This window comes from Orbicella franksi, chromosome 3 (genome assembly GCF_964199315.1).
Source record: "Orbicella franksi chromosome 3, jaOrbFran1.1, whole genome shotgun sequence".
NCBI classification, from domain to species: domain Eukaryota; kingdom Metazoa; phylum Cnidaria; class Anthozoa; order Scleractinia; family Merulinidae; genus Orbicella; species Orbicella franksi.
Window position 1 is genome coordinate 34438324 of NC_138147.1, and position 27932 is coordinate 34466255.

A 27932-nucleotide genomic window follows, 5' to 3' on the forward strand; every position below is an offset into this window, starting at 1 on the left:
AAGTTATGCAAACCTGCTTGATAGCGTTTTCCACCTTGAAAACAACTGGACTCAGCCTGTTACAGTTCTTTATAAACACTTCTAAAATATAATACAGGAGCAATTTCTGTGTTCAGCTTGAAGAGCGAGGGATCATATTCTGGAGCAAACAGTGGCAGATCTAGGGGAAGGGCCGGGGGGGTTCGCCCTCCTCCCCCCTCTCCAATTTTGGGTAAAAAAAAGAAGAAATCACAGAAGGAAGAAAAGCCAGCAGGGCAAGCAAAACAACCCCCCCCCCCCCCCCTTTAGCTTCAGGTCTGGATCTGCCACGGGCAAAGCTAGTGCTCAACCCTTGAATGATGCTTTCCACAGGTTTCCTTGGGGGCTACACACCCAAGACTGTTCAGAACTACGGCTGCAAATCTGTTTCAAGTTTATTACCCATAAGGCTGGCAGTGAAGTGTGAAGTGGTACCAACTGCTCACCCTCTCAAATTTCTTCCCATGCAATAAATGGCCTGTGAGCACTGCAGAGTGGAACTTCAGCAGAAGTCGGGGGAAAGGTGAAGGGACGTCCTATCGTTTCTTTTGTCCGTTCCAGTTTTCTCCCACAGTTGTTGTTCGCTTTAAAGTAATAATGTCTGTTCCCTAACCTGTAGCCTCTGTGCATAACTCTTGGTAGGCTAGACGTGACCCTAGTCCACTGTTCCATTGCACAAGGTGTGACCGGAAGTCCGATTACTTGATCAGGCCTGGGTACTAAAGTTGTAGGCTGAAGCATGAAGCGAAAGACATGTCCATATTTGCCGATAATATATGTTAGATTAGTGTTCTTTCGAATTCTAGAGCTCACATCACATCCATCCCCTCACGTGTTGTTAACATTCGGTAAATACTCCGTCAAACGTGTTTGAAACCTTGCCGCAGTTGAAATAGTAGACGAGCCGAGCTGAACGTGGAACAAAATGGCGTCCAATTCTAAATCCTCTCGTGATCTCTTGATTTCTGGCGTTCGTCAAAGAATGTAAACATTTGTTGGTGAGTCAAAGGTTTTCTTGTTTAGTCGTTAGACTAACTGTAAGTTTTTAACGTGAATAAGGGTCAGCAAGTCGTTTGCGTTCAACCATTTATTGTTTTACGGATTAAAATCTATACGTTTAATTTGTTACCCAATCTCACATAAGGCCATTTGCATTTGTTATGCCTTTTCGTTTATAGTCTGTGGTATATTGTTAAGTTTAAATTAGACGTGCTACGATTTGGTTTTCTCTGACCCTTATTCCGTCCTCTACACTTTCCCTCAGGGCTTGAAAGGTTATCTGCTGTAATACAATTCCTTTCGAATGTAAAAGTAAGCTAAAATCTTGCACTGATAAATTGTAAGTGAAACATATGACTCTCCCTGACCCCTCAATGTAGACTTGCCGGGAAACTCATGTTAATATTGCCAGCACAAAAGCTATCAATCCATGCTATAAATATTCATAATTTCATATGAGTTATAATTAAACATACTTTCACCATATTTCGCAATTTTAAAATAAAATGTAACATTTTTCCAAGTGATGTCAGACCAAATAGGAAACTATCTGGCTCTCATTCACAGTAAAGGCATGGGAGTCAATTAACGTGACTGATCCCATTTCCATAACTTCAATCCAACTCCTATTTGGCTCTTGTGCAGTGTATAGTGCATTTTTTGCAACCTCATTTGCATAATGGTTAGCACCAAGAAGTCTAGGTTCAAACACTAGTTGGGGTCATTGTGTTTGGTCTTGCAGGGTTGCAGCTAAGAATATAGTCTCCTGGTGAAAATTTTCATTGAGCCGGTCACCATTTTTCACGACAGACCTGAAACAAAATTTTCACTCCCAATCTTTTGCAATGCCTTGAATGCAGGGCTACCAAGCTTAGCGTTTACAAGATGGTGGATGCAGCACACGGAAAGAGAACATACTAAACAAGTGCTCAAAACAAGATTTCATTTCAATTACTTTACTTGTTATAGTGGCACCGATACTCAAGGTCAGGAATTGATTCCAAACTCTTCATTTAGTTGATTTAGGTGGTTCGATATGGTTCAGATATCGAATGATTGTCTGTGCGTAACCTAAAAACCTTTCGCTGTCCTTTCCCAAGTGATTGCCCGCCAAATCCATCCAACAATCACCACTTTCTCAGCCAGAAAATGTTGCCAGCAGCCGGTGCTTAGCAACAACCCTGGCCTTGGGAAAGACATAGTCTGCACTGGAGCAAAGAATCTCATACTGCTAGATGAGAGCTTAGTGTGGTTTTCATAACATTAAACTTCTTGGAGAATCTCTGTTTTTCGTAGATGGGATGAAAGTCCAAGAACATGAGACAGTTTCCCCAATTACTGCTCAATCCAAATTGTGTGGTTCCAGAAAATATCCATATTCCCCAGGAGGGCTACTAGAAATTCTAAAGAGGAGGGAAGTCACAGAAGCCAACATTTTTTTTTTACAGGAAACTGGAATTTCTAGAGGGAAAGGGGGGTTCAAACCAAAAATCTCTCCATGGGAAGGGTATGGATACCATTGGTCCACCACATTTGCATATTGAGGAAGGTGACATTTAATGTTATGTTCCAAACTGGGGTGGATCAGTCCAACTCCCTAAATGAAAGAAATGCGACATCATAACTCACTGACTTGGCCTCAGAATGCTGGAAACTCCACTTCGGAGGACCTAAATTTTAAAAGTTTTACTGGGGAGGATGTCCTCCCACTGGATGTTTTTGCAGTGCAGCATCGAAAACTAGAGTTCTTCTTTCTTTTAACGATACTTTTCGAACTGAGAGATAATGATTGTGAATGTAGTGAAAATCATAACAAATACTTTATTTAAGAACTCCAGTAGAAAAAATAAGTCTTATCTCTGCTTGTCAACCAATCAATCAACTTTATTAAAGAGGGTGACACATGACGCTATAAACTGATTTAAATTAGTTGCCCTCTATGCTAAAAATCTACGAGTAATTATAAAATAACTAAGTATAGTACAAAGTATGGACAATAAAAAGTTGCAATGAATAAAAAAGTATGTGTATAAACATAATTACAATGATTTAAAAATTCCTAACTATAACAATTACTATTATTAAAATTAACCTAACTACATACACGCAAAATTATAAAAGAATAAAAGTTAAAATATTAAGAGATTGTAAAATGATCAATATTAGCAGCCCCCTTCCCAAAAACCCTTACCCTATCTATGATCAAGAATTTGATATGAACCTATTTATGAACTGATCGTTAAATCCAAGACTGATGTTAAAGGCATTATGAAGGGCTTTGGTTGATAGACTCGGGTTTATCGATAATGATGAAAAAGTAGCTTCTTCTCAAAAACATACCCAATTCAAGAATAGAGCACAAAAACCACACGCTATTTAAGACCAAAATGGCCAAAATCGATACCCTATTTCTGACCAAAAAGGCAAAAGAAAAACATACCCTTTGGCCCGCATATACCTATATAGCCCATATAAGGGAGTACTCCCCAGGGATTTAGCCAAGCGGTTACCGTTGCTGAGAACTGGGCCCTGGAGTGAGGGTTGTGGGGGAAAGGTGTCTTGTATAGAAACTGCTAGGAATGAGTAATGTGGTCTTCTCCACAAGTTTCCTTTCTCGCCCCTCGACTTCAGTAGCCCTGAGAGATGAGGGGGGAGGCATGAAGGGGTGGGAGAGAATAACTTTGGGAAGACGTTTCTCTTCATTTACTGAAAATCGCACTTTTTTCAATTCATATTTCCCTTCAGTTTCAAGGTGCAATGCCGTGAAAGAGGAAGGCCTTCACAATGAGAACCGTCAAATGTGTGCTGGTGGGAGACGAAAACGTCGACAAACGGGAATTATTCATCAAGTACATGAGCTTGTTGAATTCTGAGGTGGAAACAGCGACGGAAACAGAGGAACATGAAAATCCCAACACGGCAAACCAGCTGCATTGCAACGAGTCAACCGATGTTTTTGAAAACGGAGATGTCGCTCATGTTAATAACAGAGAAGGATCAGACGGTGAAGGAATTCACAACAGTCATCCAAATTTCAGAGTAATCCACCATCGCGATTCGGAGAACGCCAGTGTGTCGAGCGTAGACCAGGACTCTATCGACCAGTGGTCTGGCACGGTTACCGTAGCCGGCAAACATTACTTTTTGGACCTCCGTGATGCTCACTGCCAGGAGGCGTTTGACAGCATCCGCCCAGAGGCCTACAATGACACGGACGTTTTTCTTGTGTGTTTTTCTGTTGTACGGTCAAGCTCTTGGGAGAACGCATTGAACAAGTGGATACCTGAAATTCAGCATTACCGCCCTGTTACCCCGTTCATACTGGTAGGCACCCAGACTGAATGGCGCGACCTGTGGGATGAGAAAGACACGTCGAAAAAACCGGTTTTCTCGGTTACAGGAACCGGTTATGCGCAGCAGGTGGGCGCTGTTAAGTATCTAGAATTCGCCACTGGCGACAATCACGTCAGAGAGATTCTCAATGCGGCTGTGTTGGTCAGCATCATGGACAGAATGGCACTGTCTACATTTCATCCCGACTTTGACAAAGATGGCTTTACTTTGCTTCACCGAGCCGCAAAACTCAATCATATTCCTTCTCTGGAAGCTCTCGTGGACTCCATTGATGTGAACGCCAAGGACAAAGATTTACAAACTGCGTTAGATATAGCGGTGAAGGAAAACAATTTAAATGCAATACGATTTCTTCTCGAAAGCGGCTGCGAATTTCCCAACCCACCCGACTCTTGGAAGAAATGCTGCGAGTTCTGGGTCAGTGACGAAGGTGAAGACTCGGAGCGCGTCGTGAATAGCGACATTGCCGAATTCACCCGACAACTGACATTTTTTTACACGACCGCGTCGCCCCGCCCACTCGCAAGAATTCTTCTGATTGGTCAAAACGGAACGGATGTGGCGAAGTTTGTGAACGAGACTGTGCCGATCTTACCCGTTCGGTCGCTGACCATTGTGAATTCAGAGGGACCAGCTCTGTTTGACTTTTCGCGTGTCCAGTCTTCTTTAGAATCTCTAACGATGACAAACTGCGATCTCGGTTCTGCGGAGTTGCCAGGCACCTTGTACACAGTGGCGAGTCTCAAGAGTTTGAGTGTGATTAAATCGGGAGTATCACGGCTTTCTGAACAGCTTGGCGAGCTGAAAAGTATGCAGCGCCTGCGTTTGAGCGGGAACAAGATTCGGAAACTACCCGACACGATTTCCCGGCTACAGAAGTTGAAATTTGTTCACTGTGATCACAATGCGCTGGATAATCTTCCCGATACCCTTGGTTGTTTGGGGTCGCTAGAGGGCCTGGACTTCACTCATAACAAATTGGAGAAACTGTCGGCATCGCTGGGCCTGCTGACCAATTTGCGAAATCTTTGGTTCGAGAGAAATCGTCTGAAATTTCCGCCCGCTCACATCCTCAACAAAGGAACCGAGAGCATTTTGGAGTTTCTTAGTGATTTCTTAGACGATCCAGTGGCCAACAATCAGATCAAAATGGTTCTCGTGGGAGGAAGCAAGGTGGGCAAGAGTACACTAGTGAAGGCTCTAAGTCACTCCAAAGACTGGCGAATTAGCGGAGTCGGTCCAATTTCCAAGACAGATGGGGTCCAGATATCCTCTATGAATCTAATGCGTTCTAAATTGAAAGTATTTGACTTGGCAGGGGACGAAGCCTTATTCAGCTCGCATCACTTCTTCCTGTCAGAGAACACTCTTTACCAAGTCGTTTTTGATATGAGCGCGTACACGGTCAGCAAGACTTCGTTGCAAATTAACCAGCTTGGCAGGTTAGAACTTTGGCTTCAAGTTATCTTCTCTAGAGCTCCGAACTCTCACGTGCTTCTCGTCGGTACTCACGCCGACGACCCGAAAATCACCGACGACATACGAACGCGCATTCGTCGAGACATCGAGGCGCTCTTGAGTAAGTATCGTCGTGAGCATAGACGGCAGTTTGAAGGAGAAGCTGTACCTCAATGTGGCCTTTGCGAAGGGACCCTCATCAGCGAGGGCTCAGCTACTGGCTCGTTTTATGTTCAGGATCAAGGACCTCCTCATGCTCCTGGTCTCGCGCCTGAACCCTGCATTCCTCACGTAGTAGGCTACTATGAAGTCAGCTGTCAGGGCCAGTTTCCCAAAAACTTCCTCAGTTCTAAGAATCGGAGCCTGCAGAAGTTTAAAGTGGGGGTGGGCTCCAGCGCCCACATTCTTCTCAGCACGAAAGTCAGTTCCCGTATCCCACAGAAATGCTTGTACGTGCGGGACAGAATACACGAAATGTGCAACGCAGAGAATGAATTGAAGAACTGGCCGCTTCTTACTTACGACCGCCTGCGCGAGATTGCGCACGGATGCGGAGTAAAGCAAGACTTCAAACTCAAGGCTCTCATGACGTATTTTCACTCGCAGGGAGAAATCCTCTGGTACGAAGATATGCCAGGCGTTGGTGATGTGATCTTTATTGATCCTTCCTGGTTGTCCAAACAGATGTGTCTTCTCGTCGGCTCGCCTTCTGGCGCCAGCTCGGGACTTGACGGAATATTGCGGATTGACAACCTGGCCAAGACTTGGCCTGACGTTCCCGAAGGACAGCGGTTTTCCATGCTGACTTTGTTCAGAGATCTCGGATTGTGTTTCCCTCTTTCCGAGACAGAAGATGTTGTTCCATTCCAACTTCCCATCGGCCGACCTGACGAGGACACATGGCCAGGGCAGCCTTCGGAAGATCAGCGGCAGATCAGCTGTGAGTTTCATTTCAGTTTTCTTCCTCCAACTTTCTTTAGTGACCTCACAGTTGCCATTAACAGGCGGGAGCTGCCGAATAGCTTCGACGTCGAACCAACATTCTACCGCTTTCACATGGTCTTTGCGACAACGTCCATCGCCAGAATGGGTTGTTCGCTCCATTGTAATGAAATCTCGGCTCATCCTTTGGCAGAGAACCTGAACGTGCACTGTGTTAGCATCGAAGGTGTCCCGTGCGAGAACAAGTTGAAGGTGATCATACGAGGAAAATTCCCTTGCTGTATTCTTCCTGATGTGAGAGCTGCCATCAAGACTGTTGTGGACACGCGCTATCCTGGAATACGCTACATCAGACGGATTGTATGTTCCGCTTGTGAACTCGCGGCGTTCAAGAATCCCGCGCTTCTGAAAGAACTCGTTAGCGACGGCAGTAACTGTTGTTCGTGGGGGCACATTCTAGGAACCGAAGCGGAAATCGTGGCTGGTGATCTACCTGTAGACCCTGTTCCGTCTGAGTTACCAGTGAAAGGCGCTATCAGGTCGGGGGTGTTTTTTGGCGAGGCTGGTCAAATCCTAGATGACTGCTACTGCCCCAGGCTTCCTGCGGTCTTCCCGATCGGTTTTCACAGCGCGCCGTTCAAAAAGCGCCTTCGTGTCAACTCACCAATTAAAGATGGCTACTCAGTACATTTCTTGTGCGAATGTCCCGGATATTGGCATTTAACTGAGGGTCCAGGCTTCCGCATACCAAACATCCGAGCATTCCTGGAGGTCTTCGGGGCGCGTGCATGCAAGCTCTTGAAACTCGCTTTCATGTTGCGAGAGGATGACACTGAGGACGGGTCCAGTGAGTCACGTGTTCCGGTGAAGATCGTCTTGGGTGACGCAAAGTTTCGTGACATCCTCATCACGGACATCCAAGATTTGCTAGAACACTACTTCGTGGAATTTCCTGAACTGAAGAATAGCTACATGGGTTTCATGCAAGAGGATTTAGACTTCATGCAGAGCTACCAAGGAGTCAGCCGTGGTAAGACCTGCAAACTGCTGGAGATCTCACCGGATTGGTGGAGACTGGGTCCGCTTGTCTGCACTTACAACAACCGGACCAATGAACATCTCTGGCTCTGTGAGAAGCATGCGCTGTAAGACGAGTTGCATGGACACTTGAAAGGAACAAGTCACGCTACCACACCTTTTATCGGGCCGCGACTCTGTTTAAATTAATCTTAAATTTGAACGCCATGAATAGCTTAAATAGTTTATATGTGGCCGTTGTTTTTTATCTACTTCAAGGAATATAGATATTCGTAGATGTAACAACTAATGCCAAAGTTTCCAACACGAGGTTCTAAACGGTGACTCTATTTAACAGAGTAGTAAACTTTATAAAGTCACCTGAAAAAGGGACGATTCTTCCCCGTTACCATAGTCTTTTTTGATAACGTTTTTCAGTTTTTTGTAAATACAAACGTCAACCAGGTCTCCTAGGAACCTCAAAGGAAACTTAAAATTCAATAAACACACTATTAGCACTATTAGCACTATTAGCACTGTAGTCACACTATTAGCACGAGCAATTAGCTTTTTCTTTTATTACTCTCGCTGCATTATTAAGAGGATATTCACGAGTTACCTTCCGCCCTGTGTCAAAGTGAGTCTTCGTGCAAGACTATTCATATCAAACTGTGTTTCATCTGTGTTCATTTTACATGAGGACTCGTTTTGAAACAGAGGCAAAAGGCTCTCATAGTCGCGGAAATAAGAGCGACCCGCTTAAATATCGCGGACGCAGACATTCCGAAAAGGTGCATCCCGCTCCGCTCCCTCCGATATTGAATTATTATTCCATCATTGAATTATTATTATTATTATTATACCAAGAATGTTGTCCAGATGAAATGAAGCTGTATCGTCAACGGTGACGATAGAGGGTATATTTTTCAAAAATTGAATTTGCAAATCGAGTGAGAATTTTGAGCTCATTTTTACGGGTTGAATTTGTAATATATTGTTTTTGCAAATATGTTAGTTTTTTAACAAAACGTATTCTTGTAAAGACTTTTGTTTAATACTGAATATTCAGAAATTTCTAGTCATTGTGGAATTGTGGGTCAGACAATAGCTTGCAACAATTGATTGCGATTTTTTGAAGTGGTTTGTGGTGTGATTTATGACTTTTATACTTCCCTTCATTAATAGGCCACGCTCGATATATCAATGTTCTAACATGGCTACGAGGCTTTCAGGACAAACATGATATTTGGTGGTATTTTATATGTATCCATATCTCTTTTGGGAATTGTGAGACTATAGAAACTTGCAATTTTGACCCGAAAGCCTCGGATCCATGTTAGAATATTGATATATCGAACATGGCCTATTGTTAAATGGGCAAACATGGTGTTTTATGACGCCAATTAAGGACAAAGCAAACCCCGGGAGCGAAGTTGAGCTTAAGCCATTTTCCTGCGGTGTGCACGAGTGGCAAATTGTACAGTGCCTCGAACTCCATATGTAGCCGGCTATAAATCCATTTTTCATTATTCCATTCTTGTCACAGCAGTCATTCGCCCCTGTAGCTTGATTTGAACTGAGTTATTGAAACTGACGTGGTATGCTTCAACCTTACCCTGCCACCCTTCAAAGCGCGCTTTTTCACTTTGCTCTGACGTGAGGTGTATTCTGACCAATGAGAACAGAGATTTGTCTTTCAACAAGAATCACGGCGAACCCTATTTTAGCCTGAAACTAAACGTTTTCCCGCGCTACCTGTGTAGCACGTGATAACGCGATACAGAAGGTTTTGCCTGAAATCTAACAGCTAAATTCATTCCCGCAATTTTTCTGTTCTTCAGTGCAATTCTAATCTGGGAAAACATCCCATAACAGAAATATATCACAGGTACAAAAATCCTTATTTACAATAACAACGTAAAATCCTGCGTAGAAAAATCTATATTTCACCCAAGTTACTCTAAAAAGATTCTTAGTCCTTATATGTAATTGCTGCCTACTGAGACTGTAGGATATTTAGGTTCTTATTTCATAAGAAGAAAACGTGTTTGCTTTTGCTGCAACAAGTCTACATGGGTGTTGCCTTTCTTCCCCCTTATGTGAACCGAATATGTAGTCGGGCTTGCCATAGGAATTCTAGTTTATGTTTTGTATTCGTGGTTTTGGTTCGTATTTTTAAACCAGTCACGGTTTTAATTTTTAGGCTCAACAGGTTCCTAAAAATGAGGTTTCGCACGCTAAAATTGTAGCCTAAGGGTTTCGTATCATAAGGTTTTAACAAAACTTTAGCTCTAAGTCAGCACTTAAAGAAGCTTTCGTATCGAAGAAATCCATTTATCTTTCAAAGAAAAGTCAAAATGTCACCTTGAGTCACAGCCAATCTGTAAAAGAATCACGTCAAAGGGGATTCAAGCAAAATTAAGTGACTAATCGGCATAAAGAATGTTGCTGGTTATATAACCATAACTAAGATTAAATATATTGCAATTATTTTCCAGCGGCTGCAAATATTCACAGTTTTCACAAATAGCTCACGACAAAGTGATTCATGTCTTTCCATTTGTTGGTGGCCTCAGTCAAAAATTCCCTTACCGCACGCCCGTGCGTAATGTATCCCATGGGACACGATCTTAATTGCTGATTCACTATGCAAAAAGTCTTTAAGTATTCTATGACCCGGGAATTCTGGAAACTTCAGTTTGAACACAGTTTGAAGCTTGTCCAAAGTGAACAGAAATGAAAATGAGAATGGTAACCCGAGAACCAGTTGAAGTGATACCAAGGGTGGATGTCAAGGATGTTAAAGTTATACGCCTCTTGGGGGCTGGCGGGTTCGGTTCCGTCTTCGAAGCTATGCACAACAATTGCAAAGTAGCCCTAAAGAAATTTCACACCAACACTCGCAATAAGAAAGCTGCGATGCAGAGCTTTGAGGCCGAGATGCATCACGAAGTCTTGTCTCTCAAGCATCCTCACATCGTCCGTGTTTTGGCAGCGAACACCGCAAAAACCTTGGAAGACCAGCCTTGTATCATCATGGAGTTTGTAAGCACCAGAAACCTTCAGCATGTTCTTGACGACGCCGACGAAAAGATCGATTTTAAACGACGCGTTCGGTTTGCATATGAGGTGGCTCTGGCGCTGGAATATGTGCATAGCAATAACATCGCACATCTCGACTTGAAACCTGCCAACGTTCTGATTGCGCAGGATGATAGCTGCAAACTCGCCGACTTCGGGTGTTGTCAGATCATCCAGGAACGACCCAACACCCCCTCCAGATCGTACCTCACCGGAACTTTTGCCTACCGGGCACCGGAGCTTCTTAAAGGAGAAAGCCCAACTTTCAAGGCTGATGTTTTTTCACTCGGGATCTGCTTGTGGCAATTCTGGACGCGAGAAATTCCGTACAAGTTGCAAAATCACCAGATTGTGATCTTTCAAGTTGTAGCCTGCAATTTGCGTCCGCCGATCCCCAAGGGGAATGACGTCGACAACCGGTACAGGGAACTGATAACGTCATCGTGGTCCGGTAACCCTAGTGACCGTCCTTGCATGCCAGAAGTCGTGAACTTGTTGAAGAGTCTCCGTCCTTGACGCGATATTTACTTTACTGGACAATTTTACTAAATATACCGAGTGCTGGTCACTTGGTTAGTTAAATTTAAGTCGGTTAGAAGTATTACACACAAAAATATATTATATTTATAGATATTTATTTTGAATTTATAAACAGAGGAGAATTATTTATAAGATATATTTTATTATAGAGTATAGTATTAATTACCCGAGAAATTATTTTAGTTATATTTTTGTGAAACGTCGATTAGGGATAGTTGACACCATTGTTATATCAGCAAATTATTATAATCGAGTTAAAATGTAATTATTCTAAATCAGCTTTCCTATATAATTCATGTGTAGAGATTAATGTAATTTCAACGAAGATTTGTTTCCCTTTTCTAAACCTCACATCACGTGCGTCTTTTAACCTAGCACTAAAAACTTGCAAAAGTAAATTTTCTGACATCATCATGGAAACATCATGAAGAAAAGAAAGGTGCTTAAAGCCAAAATAAAGGCAAGCGCCTGCATATTTCTGTTCTCGTGACAACATCAACCTCTTATAGCTTGCTGCTGATTGGCCGAAATTAGTGGGACGTTTGGGCCACAGTTCAGCACAAGGGCGGATTCAGGATTTCTCAAGGGGGGGGAAGGGGTGGCTGGTACGTTGGGGGTTGCAGAATCAACAGGACATGTCTAGAAAATGTTGCTATTTGAGAATTGGTGCCTATAATTTAAAACTGTCGCACCAGAAATACTGGCAATGCCACAAAGTAGAAATTACAATGACGTACCTTTCCAGAGTGTTTTCCTTTATTTCTGTCATAATGTTCACAATCTTTTTTTGCTTCTTGAAAAGGGGGATATCTAGCCAACCAATCTACCCTCTCCTTCCCACCTAAAACCACCCATGCAGGAGCCGGATGTAAGAGCAGACATGGACCGAACACACTGTAAACACGTGACAAAAAAGTCCAAAGATTTCATAATCCGGCTCGACCACCTTAATTGCTAACGGTTTTTGAGCTTTGAGCTTTTTTTGTTTGGGTTATTGTAAAACGTATTTATAAATAAAATACTCGAGACATAAGCTTATCTCATTTAAAGAGTACTGCGTGAGATCGAGAGGAAACAATCAGGTTTCGGGAGCAATCAGACAGCATTTTGTTTTTAATATAGCTTTTTCTAACAATTTTTGTTTTTATACAGCGTGGCAAACTGTCCTGATAACCATTGACGTGATCGATGTACATGTAACTTTTCTCAATCGAGGAACAGGCGGAAGGTGCTATCACTTTCTGTTCCCAGGTCTGCAATGGGCATAACCTCACGTAACATAAAATTCTTGAAGGGCACAAAACATCATTATAACCCAATCACGTTTAGCCTAATCACGTTTTCTAACACCCCTCTTCAGCAGAGGCGGAAGAAATTGTATAAGCTGATATTATTCCACACGAAAAGGAAACGAACTTACGCTTCTAAATCTTTTGTCGTCAGGCGTTCAGACTTTTGCCTCAGTAAAAGCTGGGTAGGAATCTTTTGTGCGTGGTGATTGGATAATTTGCGTATGACGTAATGACCTCGGAAGACAAAGAACCTTGTCGATTTCGTCGTGTTCACGCGCGTGAATAGTCTCTCTTTGGAGCACTAGATCAGTGCTTCTTTACTCAGCCATTTGGCTCCAAAGCCACTGTTATCCTTGTTTTCTTTGGCCGCCATTCTGGCTTGCTAACCCAGGAATCAATCCCGGGACTGATTTTATCGGAAACAGTCACCATTGCCCAGCAGGTTAGACAGTGCTAGTGGAATTTTTTCGCGTTGAGAAATTAACCTTCGATTTGCCACGAGTTTGTAGTGAATTAAAATACAAGCGTGAGTTTTTCCTTCCAGTTTAGATGTTAATAGCTGTTGTTTCTTTTGTGTTTTTCTACAGTGGGACTGTAGATCCTGACCGGCCAACGGACCAGATTTCAAGAATATGGACAAGATTAATGGGCCGCCTGGAACTGGCGAAAGCCACGGGCAAGAAATCCTTCAAGGGTCTATATACAGCGATGGAGGGTACATCCCACAAGAAGATTTGAATAACCACTTCGAAGAAGACGAAGGATTGGACTTGGAAGGATACCAGCCAACGTATGCTGAAGCGTTTCCTCCTCTACCCAGCGCCCATGTGCAAAATTCGACTCAAAACGACACTGGATCAAAATGGCGAACAGCAACAGGACCAATTCGTTCGACCACTGTGACACAGGTATAACTGGAATTTATAAAAGGCAAAAAGGAAATTAACACAGTCATGGTTCCGTAAACGATCTTAAACTCAATTTTTCCATAGTGTGGTTTGTTTCATTTACAAATTTGTTTGGTGTGTGTGCTGTTTAGAAGGCCTTTCTGGAGTAAGCTTCGCGCGTGAAAATTGATACAACTATAAGTTTATTCAAGGTCGGCTTTGTGTCTTTCTCTTTGTCCACGGCCACCGAATTATCTCTTATTTTCTTCTGAGTTACATAACATTTAAAAGTCGAAGAAATAAAACTTATGGGTCATGTAGGCATATTATAGCCTTTATAAGTGACTTAAGGAACGTTTCTATTTTAGACAATTAAATTTTGCGTTGGTGTTTGCATGGCCACGTTTACATGTCTCCGATAGGCCGTGATTCTTGTTGATGTGCAAAAGAATTGTTCCACCAAAGAATTCCTATAAATAGTATCAAAGAAAGCGTGTTGTTTGTGTATTTAGACGTTTTTCCCTCGATTTTTTTAACAGGCTTAATATTTTTCTGCCCTATTCTGGACAGAAGCGAGTTTAGTTTTCAACTATTCGAAACATCAATAATTCACGTGATATTTTCTTTAATTCCTGCTTTTACAGTTGGTAAAATGTTGACATTCTTTCATAACGCATCTTTCGAGTGGTAGAGTCATGGACTAGAGATTTCGGTTTTGCTTGTTGAACACAGAAAGGGGAAAAGCTATAAATATTTCTCGAACAGTCATTAAAGCAGTTACATTGTAAGTCGCACTTTCTGAATTCACTCAGAAGTTAATATCGTGTTTTATACAATATTCCAGTTAAACATCCATCTCGTGTCTTTCCATATCATTTGTAGTTTTTAAGTTCTTAACAGCTCTTATTAACCTTGCATTGAAAAAATTAAACTGACTCTCGTTACAAATTTGTAGTTTTCAAGTTCGTAGAACTCATTGTGATGAAAATGGCCAATTTACATAGATGACAATTTGACGTCCGGATATATTGAATTTCTCCTGGTTTCAACGTGTCACACAAAACGGTCCCACGAGATATAGAAACAAATGCCACTCTCGGCTAAAAACTTCATGAGTTTAACTTCTTTTCCCTTAAACCGTCCCGAATATTGTCAGTTTTTCAGTCTCGCTCAGAAAATAAATTTTGTGAGCAGTGTTGGTACCTTGTTTCCTTGTAACTGAAAAGATCAATTTCTTTACTAGCCGAGCGGTCGAGTTGGGAATTTTTTTTTTTTGCTTACTTCATTTAATATGGTCGTTTTAAATAGCTGTGTTCAGTGTTTATTTCAATGCTTTTTTTTATTTTCTCTGAGAATAGTCAAATTTTTAGATGTACATGTATTCTTTTGAGTGGCTTGGTTTGGGATCATTGCAATTAATTTGCCACTTTATATCTGCAGTTTTGCTTTATAAAACATTTTCTTATTCCTGATGATAGGAAAAAAATATTGTTGTTAGTATATCAGTCTTGTAGACAGATGGAAAATGATCCCAAATTAATCCATGAAAAAAAGGATCCCAAAATCAGGTACCATTGATGAAAGGTTGGTAATGTTAGTAACAGAGTGAAAATTAACATAAAAAAAGTTCTTTTTCAAAAGCACTAAACCAGGTGATTAAATAAGCAATACCATTAAATTTTTCCACACTGGCTCAGTTTCCCAGGCAGCACATCGTAAATCTATTGTTCTGGTCATAGAATATTGTTGAAAAAAAAATTCTGAAAAAATACTGTACTGAAAAACTTCTTGAGTCGGTCTTGTTTTTTTCTATGGATCTTCATCATTTTTTTGCCCTGTAATTTTAATTAATTTCTAAATGTTCTCCTAATATGCTGCATCAAAGAGCATTTGAGTGAACAAAGGTTCCATGATTTCCAAGGAGAGGCAATTGCTTTCAAGAATGTCTTTGGTTACTGTAACTAGCTTAAACCCCAGCGGTAATTTAAAACTGTCTTCTCGTTGTCTTTCCATGATAACTTTTCTTCATATGTGTAACCGGAACCAAGCCTTTAGCATATCTTGAAAGTTTTCTCTTTCTTATCAGCCAAAGTCTCTGAGTTAGAATAGCAATTTTGTTAAAGTTAATATGGTTTTGATAGTGACTTAAGATTGAAGTTTATGAGATAAATAATTATTAGAGAACTTAAAATTCTAGAACCTGTGTAGTGCAAGCTGTGAAGTGCATTGAACAACACAAAAGGCATCAGGCATCTGTTTTGAGTTACTGAAATTACTGAATTGTATGTTCAAATTGAATTCACTGGGCAAGAAAAGCATCTGTAAAGTTGTTATAACAAAAGCTAAATAAAAAACAGTTGACCTAGACTGGGGTAGGTATAGAGAAGGAGCATGTACATGTTCTAAGAATTTCTATAAAACTACTTTGTTTTGTTGCAAATTTAAGTGAGATTTATTGCCTGCATGCCTCAACAATGATGTACTCAAATGAAACTAGAACCCCTGATAGAACTAGTTGATACTGTTTTATCAGTGTTTTAATTGCATGTGATACTATTATGTAATCAAACCACATCAAAGCCCCCCCTCCTCCCCTCCCCCATCCCAGTCAGTGTTTTTTTTTTCCTGAGAACTAGCTAACGCATGCAATTCTTGTGCTATCCAAAACAACATTGAAAGAGGGTTGGGGGGATAGCCACTATACATCTAATAATGTTTTGGAATTCAGCCAGTCTTGAGAGATTGATTGAAATAAATAGTACTGCTTAAATGCATTTGTTTACTGTGAAAAGATTTTGTGATGTACATTTTGCACTTGCTGTTAAGAAGATTCGCTAAAACCCCGGACAAAATTAGACAGCAGTTGAGACAAATTGAAAAAAATAGCTTCATACCCTTCACTCATCAAGCTAGTTGATCTATTACAAGCCGCTAGCTAGGGGTTGAATCTTGATCAATATTCACAATCTGCTGAACTAATAGGCTACAGTGCCTGTTGGGAGAGGATTTTAATAATTGACTGTTTCTTATTGAAATTTTTCAAATTCAGGTTTTCCGTGTCCCATTGGAAGAACGCCGCTACAAACAGCCCAATGAAAATGCCTTTGGAGATGACCGCCAGCGTGAGATTTGTCGTGATATCATGGCTAAGACTGGAGCAGCAATTGAGATCAGTTCTGGAAAAGATCAAGGATTGACAATCATGGTCACTGGAAAACCAGAGTTGCTAGCTAAAGCCAGACGTATGGTACTCACCCAGCTTCAGACCCAGGTAACTTGCTTTTTTTAGTACACTCGTGCAGTACAGAATACAGAAAATGGTATGTTCTTGAGCAAGCACATGTAGTGTAATGAGTAAAATACTTGTAAATATAATATATAAAATGAAAATTATCAGTGGCACCTTGATGGAGTAGTTATCCGTCCACTGTTTGGAATTTGGAAAGTGTTGGCTTTTGTGGAGGGAGTAAAACTGGAGAACCAGTAGAAAAACCCTCAGAACAAATACAAGTACTACCAACAGAATCGACCCACTTATAATGCCAGGTGAGGGATTCGAATCCTGGCCACATTGCTGGGAGCCAAATTCTCTCATCACTACCCCCGCTCCACATGTATTATTAAGCACTTAATGACTGGCCCCAAGAGAAACAGTGGTTTTGTTTCCCTGAGACCCTCAGTGTTCCCCAGGCAGAACTGAGAGGAACATTTGGGGTTGAGGGGAAACAAAACTCTCTCTTTCTCGTGGGGCCAGTCATTTAGTGATTTGCTATACCTTCCAACTCAAAAATAGAACAAACTGCAAAAAAGGCTAAATACTGTATCTGGTGTGGGCAGCCCCAGTGTTAACACTGTGCAAGCCAGCCCGAGACCCTAGAATCTTCAAGGTCTTATTAATTGTGGTTGATTCACTAATGGTCAAGTCTGCTCACCTGGTTGGAGTAACAGGTAGTTCAGTAGGTATCAAAGACTATTAGTTTGTATGTGTATATTTAGCACAGAAATATGACTTGGACCATCTAACATTGTTTGATGTGTGGCGTTTGTACTCAGGCTAATGTTGACCTCGGCATCCCTCGAGAACATCACAAATTCATTCTTGGCAAAGGAGGAAAGACCTTGCAGCAACTGGAACTACAAACTGCAACAAAAATCACCATGCCAAGGGATGGGTCAGATCTCATCCGAATCGTCGGCACCAAGGAAGGTGTAGACAGTGCTCGGCATGAGATTCAGATTATTTCGGATGAACAGGTAAATGAAACAAAATAGATATATGCCACAAAGCACTCATAAATAAGTGATAGAAGCAGGGGTTTCATTAAGGGCAGGGCACTGGGCAAATTGCCTGGCTGTGAGGATGATTTTGCCTGCCTGGTTTGACCATCTAGATAAGAGTTGTTCTTATGATGAAGTTCAGTGAAAAAAGGTTTTGCCCGCCTGTGAAAACCAGTTGCCCTCCAGCTGAAAATGTTAATGAAACCCCTGTAGAAAATGGAGAGAAATATGTTAGTAAGCGTACTTATAGATATAAATAGAGTCAGATGTTTTTGGAATGCAATGTAATGCCTTCATCAGGGTTGGTTTTTCAAAAGCAAATGTGTGAGCTTGAGTAGATGTTGTCTTTTGTGGAGACAGGATGCCCTGGAGTGGATTAGAGGAAAATAATAGTATATTAGTGCATTACAGCAGTAAAATTACAACATATGACTAAGTAAGATTTGTGAAGATATTTTTAAGGTTTTGGATAATAAGGTTTAACTATGCCACATCTGATTTCTCTTATCGAGGCTAAACTGGCTTTTGAACGGCTCAATATTGAACATGTGTACCACCCTTTCATTGCTGGAGCTAACGCTTCCAAGATCATGGAGCAGACTGGAGCTCGAATCAATATCCCACCACCATCAGCTCAGAAGGATGAGATCACTATTGCGGGAGAGAAGGAAGGTGTAGCCACAGCAAAGGAAACGATCATGGCAATTTATGAAGAAAAGAAACGCAAAACTACCACTGTGTCCATTGAGGTGAAAAAGTCCCAGCACAAGTATGTCATTGGTCCTCGGGGTGGAACTCTGCAAGAAATACTTGCTTTGACTGGTAAGGAAATATTGGAATAAAGCTCTGGCCTGAGTTGTTTGAAGGTGGATAACGCTATCCACTGGATAGCATTTTATCCGGTGGATAGCATTATCCACCTTTTGAACAACTGGGGCCTGGAGTTTTTCATGTTTTGGTGAACAACTTAGGTGGAAATGGCTTGGTGAAAAGGAGTGATCAGAAAGTTTTGGGATTCTTATTTATATACTTTTATGTTTTATGTTAACTTTCATCAGGTGTTTCCGTGGAAATGCCACCCCTTGATAGTGACCTAGAAACCATCACTTTACGTGGTGAGCCAGACAAGCTTGGAAGAGCTTTAACACAGGTGTACGAAAAAGCTAGCAGTGTTGTTTCTGCTGAAGTTGATGCTCCTCGCTGGCTGCATAGGTTTATCATTGGTAGGAAAGGACAGAACATTCGGAAAATAACCCAGGATTTACCCAAGGTAATAAAGGAAGTTTATTGAGTAGAGAAGTCTTGTGTTAGTTGCTTATTAAATAAGTATTTTATTTTGTACAGGTCATGAACAACTTAATGTGTGTGTATTTTTTAACAGGTCCACGTGGAATTCAGTGATGAGAAAGACAGTGTCTCCTTGGAGGGGCCTCCTCAAGAAGTGGAGAAAGCGCAGGAATCTTTGGAGACCTTCATCAGAGAACTGGTTAGTAAACAGTGTACAATGGTCATGCATTGATACATGCCAATTTTTTGTTAGGAGTATGAATTTTTCATTCCCAACGGGTGTTGGCCGCTGTCTTTTAACTTGAATTTGTCGTCTTCATTTTGATTTTGTTTCAATTTGCAGAAAGCGTCAATGGACTATGCAGAAATCAATGTGGAGCACAAATTTCATCCTCACATCATCGGCAAGAATGGAAGCAATGGTATGTTTAATGATACATGTATCATCGAGAATTGTGTGGACTTGGTTTCCTCAGGAGTTTTGGTTAAAACTCAACTTCCATAGTTGAACTGAGTTGGAGGACATTCTTTATTGTGATATTTATAATGTGTGCTCATTTGTCTTTAGTGAATCGCATCAAGACTGAGACAGGAACATCCATTTTGATCCCATCCAACAATGAAAAAAGTAACATCCTCAGGATCGAAGGATCGCCAAAAGGCGTGGCTCTGGCTAAAGCTGAAATTCTGCAGATGGTTAAAAAACTGGTAAGTCCACCTCCTGGGTTAATTGTCCTTACTTTGCAGCTTACATTTTTTTGTAATTTACCAAGTGAAGTTTTTTAAGTTCTCTTTTACAGTGTGGGAAGAGAGGTACTGTAGATTTAAAGGTTATGTGTTGTCAGAGATGCTGGCTGAGAAGTCACTCTAACAAGCTTGAAACAAGTACAGTCAGAAAGTGTCGATTGCCTGATGTGTCACTAAAAAATCTTTTGGTCAAGATTGAAAATCATAGTACCATGGCTGCTAAAAAAATCCATATAGTCATTTCTTTGGTTATTAAACAGAACCTAAAAATCTAAATAGATTTCTTTTGTGACCAATCAGCACCTGTAATTTTATGTAGACTCAGTTTCCCAGAAAAGTTGTCCATAGTTTTGATGATTTTGCTGGCTCTTTAGAGTTTGTGACCCAATGTGTTTACCTCACCAATAACTTTAGTATTTTCCTGGGATGTGTAAATTCAATTCCAGAAGTTGTAGACCGAACCTCACAACCTACCTATGGTGTTGTATTATCTTGCAGGAAAATGAAAAGACTAAAGACGTGCTCATTGAACAACGATTCCACCGAACCATCATCGGAGCCAAAGGTGAAAAGATCCGTGAAATTCGTGATAAGTATCCCGAAGTTCAAATCTCTTTCCCCGATGCTGGCAAGAAAAGTGACATTGTGAACTTACGAGGACCGAGGGAAGATGTGGACAGCGTTTACACTCTCCTCAAGAAACTGAATTCTGAACTGGTAAGGCTTGTTTGTTTAGCATGTGTTAATTTGGCAGTGTACTGTATGTACAATCGATCAGTCGAAAACTACTTTAGGCAGCACGGTTTTAAAATCTCCTCTTTTTTCACAATGCACAGATTGCTGCCAATTTCCGCGTGGAGGTTCCAATTTTCAAACAGTTCCACAAGAATGTGATTGGTAGAGGTGGAGCTACTATCAAGAAGGTAAAAAAACTAATGTATCTTGGCAAATAACAATATTGTTGTGTGTTTCCACTCATAAGTTCAGTGTGACTGATAGCTAAAGAACAAATTGAAAACACTGTATTAATTTTCATAAAATCTGCATCAAAAAGTCTCAACAAGTTGGTGCCAAACACAGTTGATACCTTCTCAGCATTTCCCCTTTTGGGCAAGAAAGTTGCATTCATGAACATTGCTTTCTTGTGCAGGTGTACTCTGTATCTAAGTAAATATTCAATTCTTAGAACTCTTTTTTGCTTTTGTTTCCCTTTGGTTTTTCGATCAGAAAGGAGGTATCGCTTTGTAGTCTCAGTTTGTTGTGTTGATTTAGTCTTGTCTGTGTACTCTCATATAAAGTTTAGTCTGGTTAATCCACAGTCTTAGGTAATAATGGAAAAGTGTCCCTTAGCTTTGGTTCCAATGTCGGTCTTGAGTGCACACACACTCACTATATTTGTGTTAATGTAAACCATGTTCTCCTTAACTGACCGTTTTGTGCTGTTTTCTTTGCAGATTCGTGAAGAGACTGACACCAAGATTGAGTTGCCATCAGAAGGAAGTGACAGTGATATGATCGTTATCACAGGACACAAAGCACAAGTGGAAGCAGCTCGAGATCGCATCATTGCAATCCAGAATGAACTGGTGAGAGTCTTGATCCTCTAGCTTTGCCATTGTCTTTACATTCATAGTCCAAGCACCAAGTGAGCAGGCAGTAAAATGACAGGAAGATATGACATAAATCATTACAGACTGAGAAAATTTGGTTGATTAGACTGCTGTTGTTTCACTCTGGATATTTAAGGTAACCACTTTTGATAAGTCAAACAATGAGAAGTGCCCTGTACTGTAAATACATGTAGTTGTAATAAGACAAAGAAATAGAGAAGAGTAATAAGAAAAATGAATCCCAGTCTAAATGGGCTGATTTATAGGGTACGAGTATTCCCTCTTTTGTTTAGTCCATCAAGCATGACCATATATTTCTTTTGCATCATGCATGGTGGTCTAAGCAAAAGCGGGACCACTTGTAGCCTAGCTAATGAATTTGTACTGTTTAAGTCAATACTGGTGATTCCAAGTTTCAGACCAGTTTTAAAAGTAAGCTCTTCTTTGCAGGCAAATGTCACTCAAATAGAAGTTAACGTCCCACATAAGCATCACAATGCTGTGATTGGTGCCAAGGGTCGACTCATTCGCTCCATCATGGATGAGTGTGGTGGAGTTAGCATCAAATTCCCGCCAGAGGGCAGTAACAGTGATAAAGTCCTCATCCGTGGACCCAAGGATGATGTTGAAAAGGCCAAGAAACAACTTCTTGATCTTTTGAATGAAAAGGTTTGGATCAGAATTGTGAATAACATTCTTCTGGTTAATGTTAAGGGTGCTAAAATTGCAGCCATAGTCGAACAACGTTGTGAATAAGAAAGGAAATAGATATGCAAATTTTCCATTGTTTTTCACTATGGTATCCCATATTGAACACACCTTTTGCATTGTACATGTATTTCAACGTAAATTCTTTCTTGTGAACTGTTCATGACCCTAGAGCATGCATCCACAGGTGTACTGACATTAGTGCAGTAATATATCAAACACGAAAGAATTTTTTTTTTACCCTAACTTTCTATTTTTCTATTTATTAATAAAAAAAGAACGTTTGTAACTGTTGATAGACTCTCCCGCCCAGACTAGCACTAGCTATCCACGGGCCAGTCCAAATCTTAAGGGTAACTGATTAAGAAATAAAATGATTGATTGATTGATTGATTGATTGATTGATTGATTGATTGATTGATTGATTGATTGATTGACTGATTGATTGATTGTTTGACTACATTTCTAAACTCCGAGAAGAGAGTTGAAAATAGGACGCACAGCAAAGTATTTTTGACAGACGTCGAGGTGTTTGGAATTATGGTTCAACTCTGTCTTTGAGTGTTTGATATATCTTCTCATTCGAAACTAAAACTGAGGAGAAAATGGAGAAATGTAATCGTTAAATTCTGTGCTAAGGAAGATCAGATAATCATATCCAAACACCGTCACAGCCATGATTTCCTTTGTTTATACTTGATAAATTATTAATAAGTTTGAGAAGAAAGGTTCGTTTTCCTCGTAATGCTGCAAGACCTTTGATCACTGTCACTCACAAATCCCTTGGCAGGCAGCATACATTTGAGTGGCTCATAATGGTAAACCTGTTTCTGCTTTAACAGATTCTTTTTTGTGTGCCACAGGAAACTAACAGTTACACCCTTGAGATCCGTGCAAAGTCACAGCACCATCGCTTCCTGATTGGCAGAGGAGGGGCCAACATCAAGAAAGTTCGGGAAAATACTGGCGCAAGGGTTGTATTCCCAACACCAAGTGATGAAGACAAGGAACTGATTACAATCATTGGAAAGAAAGAAGGAGTTGAAGCAGCCAAACAAGAACTTCTGAAAGCCATTAAAGATCTGGTACGAAGAGTGCTTTGATTGAAATATCAAATATCCTCATTGGTTTTGATACTTTTTTTTTTTTTTTTTGAAATTTAGCTCGGAGAATTTGGTGATACTTCCAGATAATATCTCCCTGATGACTTTGTTTATGCTCATCACCTGTTGCTTGTTAATGGATGATTTTGTAAAGAGAAATTAATCTTGCTCACTCTCGATTTTGAAAACGAAGAGACAGCTACTTGATTATTATTTTTATTCAACAATTGGGGTTAAACATGGATCTGAGGTCTAAGGTCCTTCAGCCCTTCTTTTTTCCTTTGTTCGTTGAGCGTGACGCGAAAGAACACACAAAAGGGAAAATAACCGAGTGAGGATTTGTCCTCTGAGGTTTCGTGTGTCGACTAAACTCGGTCTAGTACATGCTGTTAACTAATGTTTTGTCTCTTTCCAGGACAATATTGTTGAGGGCGAAGTGCACGTGGACCCCAAACACCACAAGTACTTTGTAGCCAAGCGAGGTGAAAAGCTGCGAGAAATCGCTGATGACTTTGGAGGAGTTGTTGTCAGTTTCCCTAGAAACGGCGTCAACTCCGACCGCGTCGTCCTGAAAGGTGCTAAAGATTGCATTGAAGGAGCCAAAAAGAGGATCTTGGAGATTGTAGATGAGCTCGACTCCATGGTGTCTATTGACTGTGTCATTCCACAGAAATACCACCGGAACATCATGGGAGCCAAAGGAGTCAATGTACAGAAGGTCACTTCGCAGCACAAAGTTCAGATCAAGTTTCCTGACCGAGATCCCGGCGCCAGAGGTCAGGGTATGGTTAATGGCAGTTCCTCACCCGTGGAGGTCAACGGAGAAGATGCTGGGTCCCCTCCTGCGAGTCCTCGCAAGTGTGACACCATCACCATTACTGGCTCAAAGGACAATGCTGAGGCAGCCAGGGAGGCCTTGTTGGTAAGTCAAACTCGCATCTAACTTCATCATCCAATCGTAAACCCTACGTAAAGGGGCTCAGTCACAGTGTTTTGAGTTATTTTGGGCACGTGCAAAACTACGGCGTACCTTAAATTTGAAGGAAACCTGAAAATAGTAGTTTACCAAGGCAGAAAAACACCAAAGAGGTATAATAGACCATAAAGGAACAAGGATGGTTAAGGGTGGAGAAAGTTAACACCGACTCACTGCAATCACGAACTTGAAAAATTTATGATGTTAAACTTTTCAGGGTGCACAAACAGTGACGTAGCTCCTTAAAGATTTATGAAGATTTATTGAAAATTTTGAAACATTAATTTTGCTGAAGACACGTGAAGTAGAAGCCCTTCTTCTCCCAAACTTCTTAAATTTTGCAAAAGTTACTGAAACATGTACATAACTACTGTAGAAACTTGCAACATGAGCACTTCTGACATAACTTTGAAAGACAGTTTTAAAGCCCTTCTAGATTCTGCAAATCACATTTTTATTTTAGACGTACATGTAGTTAATGTAATAGGAAACACGATAGTTCACTGATATTTTGGTTTGGAAGAAAACACTTGAGTCTACAGCTCTTTTGCTTTCCACCCCAAAGAATCATTATTTTGTTCTCCGGTGTAACCAGTCTCCCCGAAAAGTGTGAAAGAGGACTGGACCTACAGCTAACGCGTTTCTTCTTTTCACTTCAGGAACTTGTTCCAATCACTGAAACGATGACCATTCCTTTTGATTACCATCGCTTCATCATTGGTGCAAAAGGAGCAAATGTACGCCAGATGATGGATGAATTCGACGTGAATATCACCATACCTCCCTCTAGGGATGAATCTGACCAGGTTGTGATTGTTGGAACTCGACCCAAGGTCAACAAGGCCATAGAGGCTCTGGAACAAAAGGTGGCTGAGATTGAGGCAGAGAATGAGGACCGGGTGAGTTTTGGATCTTCCTTACAGGGACCTTTTATTATATGAGAGGACATTTTTCCCTTTAGTGTTCCAGACTGTAAATTAATGGCACGTGTATGGTCCTTTCCACAGCAACTACGCAGTTTCAAAATGGAGATCAGTGTTGCAAGTTCTTATCATCCTAAGATCATTGGCCGCAAGGGACAAGTCATTCAGAAAATCCGCACAGATCACGCGGTGCAGATACAGTTTCCACCTGTGGAAGCGTCGGAGTCTGAAGCTGACAAGATTGTTTTGACAGGATATGAACACAACTGTGAAGCTGCCAAGGAAGCCATTTTGAAGATAGTAAGGGAACTGGTAGGTATTTATTGGTTATAAGCATCCACATTTCCTTAAAGAGCACAGTCACGGTATTTTGATTAATTTTGGTAGCGCACAAAAATACCTTTACTTCAAAGAAACCAGAGATTAGTAGTTTTCTAAACTAGAAAAACACCAAAAAGATAATAATAAACCATAAAGGAAAAACGATGATTAACGATGGAGAAGATTAACACGGATTACGAAAGACGAACTTGAAAAATTTAGTCTAAACTTTTCATGATGCACAAACTGTGACGTAGCTTCTTTAAGAGTCCATGAATTTGGCTTTGCGTTAACAATATAATGTAGCTAGTAGTGTGTGAAGTGCAGGACCCCCTTTGCAGGCACTCGCCTAATTCGGACACTTCATTATTGCAGACAGTGGTTTTGTTCCTTGCTCACCTATACAGACACTTCCTGTTGTTCCAACAGGGGACATCTGTGGTGGTCACCTCGACACGTTCAATATTAGTATTAATCATGTTCTTTTAGTGTCTAACATTCGCGCATTTTCTTTTTTAATAGGAAGACCAAGTTAGTGTGGAAGTCCCTATCGACCCGCGGGTTCATCGCCGTTTGATTGGCACCAAGGGTCGTACCATCCGTAAATTCATGGATACATACAAGGTGGACATCCGGTTCCCCTCTCTCAACACTTCTGATCCTGTCGTCATTTCCGGCATGGCAGAGAATGTTGAAGAAGCGAAAGATCAACTTCTGCTGCTGGAAGAAGAATATGTAAGTGTTTACTTTTGAGTGATACTGTTAATTGTTTACCGATTAATCCTGGAACATATATGAACTAACCGTCAACTCGCTCGTCAACCAGACATTTTTCCTTGACTCAAAAATGCGAGGATAATAATTTTGATCGATGGATCGATCAATCAATAAATCAATTAATCACTCACACCAAGTATTTAATGTCTTCATTGTACAACGTAACTTTTTCGGCACTACCCCCCCACCCCCCCCCCCACCCCACCCCAACCCACGCTCACAAACGTTTCTTATTTTGGAAATCGAAGCGTCTGCGCAAGTTGTTCCCCTCCCCCTCTCCCGTGCCTTGTCTTGGATCTGTTTTCGCTCTAAAGAGTATTTATTTCGATGGTTGCCGTAAGTCAAAGACCCTGGAACAAGGTATGCCTTGCTTTTGTTTGCAATGGTAGTAACTGTTGTCACGTTATTTCAGATGCAAGACGTACGTGACGAGATTGAACAGCATGATGTTCTAAGCCATTATTTGAACCCGCCAAGCAAACAAAGCAACCAGGTTGGTTTTGTTGTCAGAGATGCTCCGTGGGACAACGTCCAGAACTCGGACAGCGACAGGAAACCCCAAAAGCAGCAACAGCAGCAACAGCAGCCACTGCCGCCTCGGCAGTCTGTCAAAGAGAAGCCCCCACCCCCAGACACAAGCAACATTGCTGACTTCCCCTGTATCGGCAGCTCCACGGCTGCCCCCCGCCCCACAGCTTGGGGCCCGGCACGCCGTTAGCGTCAACTGGAACACGACATTTTAATGAGCAAGGTCATGGACAGCTACATGAAAATTAAAATAGATTTTTAATAGCACGTTATAATTTTTGTCCCATGTACTGAAATGAAAGAATTTTTGTGTGACAAATTTTTGAGTTTCAATTGTGTTTGTCACGTCACCCAGTGTCATAATCTATTGTGTGGCCAACGTCACGTTGAGTTTTGATCAAATTTTATTGCTTTTGTCCCGCGTAGACCTTGAGTTTGTCGTGTGCCGGTGGGAAGTTTGCTTTTTGATTGGATAATAGGGTCATTACGGGGTTTTATTTACTTAGTGCAGCCTGAGGAAAATCTCATTTCATCACCGTGTAGTTTTTTCCGACAAAAAAATTAAATTATTTTTTCATCTGATTTTAGCGACCACTCTTTCCCACGATCTCACTTCAGACTAAAATTAAATAGAAAGAAAAAGGAAAAAAAGAGAAAAATCTAACGTAATATTTGATATTCTTTATATCTCCAACCCCATCAATAAAAAGTAGATGAATATTAAACCCATTACCAGTCATGTGTCAGTGCGTCAAAGTAAACGGAAAACTGTAACCTTGTGAAAGGCAGGAAAACTACTCTGTGACCATTGGCCACTTTTACCAGTGGCCTTGTTGGGTCAAATAAACTGTTTAAACAGAGACGAAGTTGGCTGAATTTGCGGTGTGTTCCAGTTGATGATGTTTAACATCCAAATGACAAAATTACTTCATTGTGATCGGCTGAGAGCGGGCCAATTCATTGTTAATTTTTAATTTTCTCTGCAGTGCAAATCGACGCGCGCGTTTGTCATTTTCTCAGTCTTAAGAAATGACTGATCGAATGAAAGCTCGAGCAGCAGCGGAAGCGCTGCACGCGTGGCGACCG

General features: G+C 41.1%; 3 protein-coding genes across 3 annotated transcripts; all 3 read left to right on the forward strand.

Annotated features, from left to right (window-relative positions):
- The first annotated feature begins 51 nt into the window (after nucleotides 1–51).
- LOC145482238 (uncharacterized) lies at nucleotides 52–9604 on the forward strand. Its single transcript, XM_081460884.1, has 2 exons — nucleotides 52–1016; nucleotides 3763–9604. The coding sequence occupies exon 2, from the start codon at nucleotides 3802–3804 to the stop codon at nucleotides 7918–7920; it is 4119 nt and encodes a 1372-aa protein (XP_081317010.1). The 5' UTR covers nucleotides 52–1016; nucleotides 3763–3801; the 3' UTR covers nucleotides 7921–9604.
- Nucleotides 9605–10397: 793 nt separating this feature from the next.
- LOC145482228 (serine/threonine-protein kinase mos-like) lies at nucleotides 10398–11606 on the forward strand. Its single transcript, XM_081460852.1, has one exon. It carries the CDS (start codon nucleotides 10525–10527, stop codon nucleotides 11383–11385), a length of 861 nt encoding a protein of 286 aa, XP_081316978.1. The 5' UTR covers nucleotides 10398–10524; the 3' UTR covers nucleotides 11386–11606.
- A 1362-nt stretch (nucleotides 11607–12968) lies between these two features.
- LOC145482227 (vigilin-like) lies at nucleotides 12969–27847 on the forward strand. Its single transcript, XM_081460851.1, has 19 exons — nucleotides 12969–13143; nucleotides 13289–13609; nucleotides 16638–16859; nucleotides 17642–17842; nucleotides 18379–18688; nucleotides 18925–19136; nucleotides 19248–19352; nucleotides 19497–19575; nucleotides 19722–19861; nucleotides 20399–20617; nucleotides 20737–20823; nucleotides 21355–21486; nucleotides 21961–22179; nucleotides 23082–23303; nucleotides 23737–24243; nucleotides 24957–25196; nucleotides 25305–25532; nucleotides 26064–26276; nucleotides 26731–27847. The coding sequence occupies exons 2-19, from the start codon at nucleotides 13334–13336 to the stop codon at nucleotides 27034–27036; spliced, it is 3918 nt and encodes a 1305-aa protein (XP_081316977.1). The 5' UTR covers nucleotides 12969–13143; nucleotides 13289–13333; the 3' UTR covers nucleotides 27037–27847.
- The last annotated feature ends 85 nt before the right edge of the window (nucleotides 27848–27932 follow it).